The sequence below is a fragment of the Lolium rigidum genome, chromosome 7, assembly GCF_022539505.1.
Source record: "Lolium rigidum isolate FL_2022 chromosome 7, APGP_CSIRO_Lrig_0.1, whole genome shotgun sequence".
Taxonomy (NCBI): domain Eukaryota; kingdom Viridiplantae; phylum Streptophyta; class Magnoliopsida; order Poales; family Poaceae; genus Lolium; species Lolium rigidum.
This window is the reverse complement of record NC_061514.1, coordinates 189,302,400-189,306,457: the sequence shown is the minus strand read 5'-3', so window position 1 is coordinate 189,306,457 and position 4,058 is coordinate 189,302,400. Positions and strand designations below refer to the sequence as shown.

The following is a 4,058-nucleotide window of genomic DNA, read 5'->3' as shown; positions in this document are numbered from 1 at the left end:
CAGATATTGCATTGATGGCATTGCTAAAGCTACTGCTAGCATTAAGGGGACTCCACTGGATGGTGTGCTGAAACAGAATCAGGTGTGCTCTGAATTTGTGGAGGACTATGCTAGGACTGCGAGAGAGTTGTGTACAACAGTGGAGGACTTCCTCAGCACCTCAAGGTAAAGGAGTTACAGTTTTCTTGTTTGGTCAACTGAAAAGTTTCCGGCGTGGTTGTAATACATATGCTTTCTCTGTGTTCTTTTTCACAAGGAATGCCATGAAGAAGATTTCAAGTGAACGCGAGAAAGTCAAGACCTTGCAGATGATTTCCAAGGGGCTTGCTACTCTTACACTGGGGACATCCCTGTTAGTTCTTCTGCCGTTGATGGGGTTATATCTAGCTGGTACCTTCAGCTAGAGTACCGGCTTATGTGCGGAACTAACTGTAGCGTTGAAGGTCCTTCCATGTTCAGTTGAAGATTTTGTCATCGGCTCTTCTTGTTACAAGCATCCATGAGTGATCAAGCGCAGTTCAGTAAGTGTGTTAAGCACTGCGTGAACCACAGACTAATCCGGGAGTGTCATTTGCAGTCCGTGGTCATTTGAACTGTTAGTACCTTGTACTATTTAAGACCCAGCTAAGATTTTGCTACTCTATTGGACAGGGAGGAAACTTTGGATGTTGAATTTGCTAGAATCGATTGGCTCTACTGTTGCCTGAATGAATCTATATGAATTTGGGAAGTCATGCTTTCATCTTTCATGCCTTGTCTATTACGTCCAAACTAAATGGCAGTTTCGAATGCTACAACTGCAGGTCCCCAAGAAATATGTTTCGATTCCATGTATATTTGCTCTTCTGTCTGCAAGATAAGATTTGGTAAACAATGAAACTGCAAAAGCTACTAACGAGAACCGACACACATGTTTGCTCTTCTGTCCTTTGTCTGGGTTGAATTCTGTATACATGTTTCTACTTCGTGGAATAAACAAGTAATTCGTTTGCCCTCCACTTGTTCTAGTACAGTATTATTTCTTTTGTTCAAGATTTGGGAGGTCAGGATCGAGGAGGTGAGGCCTGCCTGCATTTGTCACAGAAACTCTGCAGTTTGAGACGAAATACTGCTCTCAGGCGATATCATTTCAGTTTCGAAGTCCAATCTCACGGCAGTTCAGTAGATGACGTATTGATCTATATCAACCAAGTTTTTTTTTCTCGTTCTCAAAAAAATTCCGGTGGACACGGCTATTACTGGTTACCGGAAATACTGGAACAAATACGGTCCGAGGTTTTTCAAACAAATTAAAATTCATCCGAAATTTATCAAAATCCTTCAAATTTAAGTAAACTAGAAATGTTTCAGTAAATATCAACCGGTATTATCTTATATCGGTGGGTACCGAGACCGAGGAGAAAACAGGTTACAGGCAAGGTCTAAAATAAAAATAATGTAGCGTCGCCCTCAACTCTGTCCCACTCTGTGCCTGAAACGGACGCCAAGAAACCCCTCGGCGCCTCCGCGCGGCGGCGACGGCGACCATGGCGGCGGCTCTCCGCCTCCTACTCCGCCAGCACGCAGCTCCGCCGCGGCCGCCGATGCTGCGTTCTCTGTTCCCTGCGCCTTACTCCAAGGTAAGATGTAAATAGTTTCGCTGCTTGATTTTCGCCTGAACCCTCGCCTCGATTGGGCGCGCTAACTTCGCTCCCCTCTTCAGACTGCCGCCGCCGCTGCCACCGCTAGCCTCCCGTCCGTGTGCCGGGCGCCCCTGCACCCTCCCACTCTGAGGGAGGTTACTCCAAGGAAGGCTCCTCCAACTCCAAAGGTATAATCTTCGTAGCGACCTAGAAAAAGGGTTTCCGACCCTCCCAAATCCACCGAAATTGTTGGTCGATTTCCTGAGTGCGGGGAGGTTAGAAAGAATTGAGGCTGGAAGATTTCGATCTCTCGAATCAAACATTACTGAAGATGTCGGTTTACACCCTGACTCGCTCCTTTGCTTGTTCGTGACTGCATTGATTTGACTGCTTGCTTCATTCTGCTACCTGATGCACACTCTCGAAAACTCTTAAATTTCTTGTCTTTCCATGAATCAATGTAAAGCGCAGGCCGCAAAGTCAATAGGCACCGTCAATGTAGCTTTGGGGCTGTAAGAATTCTCCGTGATTGCGATTCAACTGTAGGCAGCATGATTCAGATAGAGCACTCCCCAAACATGTTTTGCTAGTTTTGACTCGACGAAGTGTAACTAATAATGCCCCTGGATTCCTTTGTGCTATTCTTGTTTGTAGTATTTAGCATGCATTTGAAGACCAGAGAGAAATGTTTATACCTGACGTATCACTTTAATCCAAATGTAGTTGTCTTGTTTCCTGGTAATGCATAAATATGAAGTTGATACTAATTGAATGGTGTTACTTGCATTAAAACGGTTTGAACAGTTTACATTTGACATTGATGTATCATATACGTATTTTTGTTTAAAAAGGTATATATTTAACTGTAGGGCGAACCGCGTTGCTGCAAAACTGTTCCAAGTACCATGAGTGACAGTACAAAGTCATTGCTGGATAAACTGAAGGATCTCAGGGATAGTAAGAAGTCATTGCAAGACATGGAAAGGAATATTGAGGAGCATGATGCAATGGTAAGGAAGGGGCTGCAAGACCGTAAGGTTGCTAATGCTTTGTTCAGAAAACGCCTGGATGACCTTAGGGAACTTCTTGCCAAAATACGCAATAAGAGAGATTATTCTGCCAAAATGGATGCAATGTACCGCAGATTGGAGGATGGCTATGACAGAGATTGGGCCATTCAGGAAGCTAAGGTTCGTTTGTCCGATGAACAATTTGAAGTGCTACTTAAAAAGCGTGAGGACTATGCTGATGCTTTGAGGTAAGGTGGTTAACAATCATTTCTTATTGGTATCATAAGCAACTTGTATTATTGATAACTCGTGCTGATGCAAACATGACTGTGTATCCTTGTCTATTTTGAAAGGCGGTATCATGAATTGGAAAGATCCACCATGGAGCAGGTGGAGAAGGTGAAGAAGGTTGCAAAAGTGGGTGCCGCTGTTGGCCTTGTGGGAGGGCTTCTGCTGATACTGGCAAAGATGTAGATTGGGGAAGCCTGGAGTTTTTGCTGCTTCCTCTTTTGGTGTAGAGCTGAGCTGACAGTTGACTAGGCCAAGCTGGTTTTTGGAGTGGCAGATTAGTAACATTTGACTGTTTAGTTGATTATTCTCTCTGTGCCGTTGTCATATTGCTTTCGTGTGGAGGTTTCTGCTGATGCTGGCAAAGATCTTGATTAGAGCACCTCGGAGTTTGCTGCTACTTCTTTCTGTGTATAACTGAGTTAGCCAGATGACTATGCTGAGCTGGTATTCAGTGTGGCGGAGTAGAATTTAACGGTTTCCTTTATATGAACCTGCTAGGGTTGTAGCTAAGATAAGTCCAATTGACGCTCTATTGATTATTGCAGTTATCTCTATGTAATTCTAGGAGATAAATCACTTTATGTATGTTAACACCCTGAAGACTTGAGCTGAAAAAATGATGTGTTGCTCTTGGTATGGGGTTTATGCATTTGCTTTAGTTTATACCGGTTGGCATCCTTATTAGAAGGTTATACATGATGTTTGCTCCCTTGTGGAACTAATGAAAACTTAGACATGTCATTTGCATTTGAGAGCTCCCCGTCCCGTCCTTGTCATTTGTGCATTTTCATTAGGAGACCAGAAACTCATAGGCAAAACAACTTGTTCGCCAGAAAGCACGGTGAGTGCGCACCTTGTGCCTCCCCACATTCCTATTCACCGTCTCCTTCCGCTGCAAAGTGGACACCTCTGAAGCAGTAACCATGGTGTCGTTGCCTATTCGACGGTACTCCAGAGGAGGGATCCTCATGGAAGGGAGAAGAAGTAGGGGCCATTGGACGGAGAGTCCTCGGGACGGTGGTACGCGATTTACCCAGTTTCGGAACACCTGCACGATGGCAAGGCCTACTGCTGATTGTCTGGAATTATCTGGGCGCTTTCGCGTTGTTACAATGAGTTGTGGTTGTGCCTCTAG

General features: G+C 44.5%; 1 protein-coding gene across 1 annotated transcript; it reads left to right on the top strand.

Annotated features, from left to right (window-relative positions):
- Positions 1-1,526: 1,526 nt before the first annotated feature.
- On the top strand, positions 1,527-3,554 carry LOC124676614. The gene is made up of 4 exons (XM_047212652.1): positions 1,527-1,619; positions 1,703-1,810; positions 2,492-2,880; positions 2,986-3,554. Exons 1-4 carry the CDS (start codon positions 1,527-1,529, stop codon positions 3,104-3,106), a joined length of 711 nt encoding a protein of 236 aa, XP_047068608.1. The 3' UTR covers positions 3,107-3,554.
- Positions 3,555-4,058: the final 504 nt, after the last annotated feature.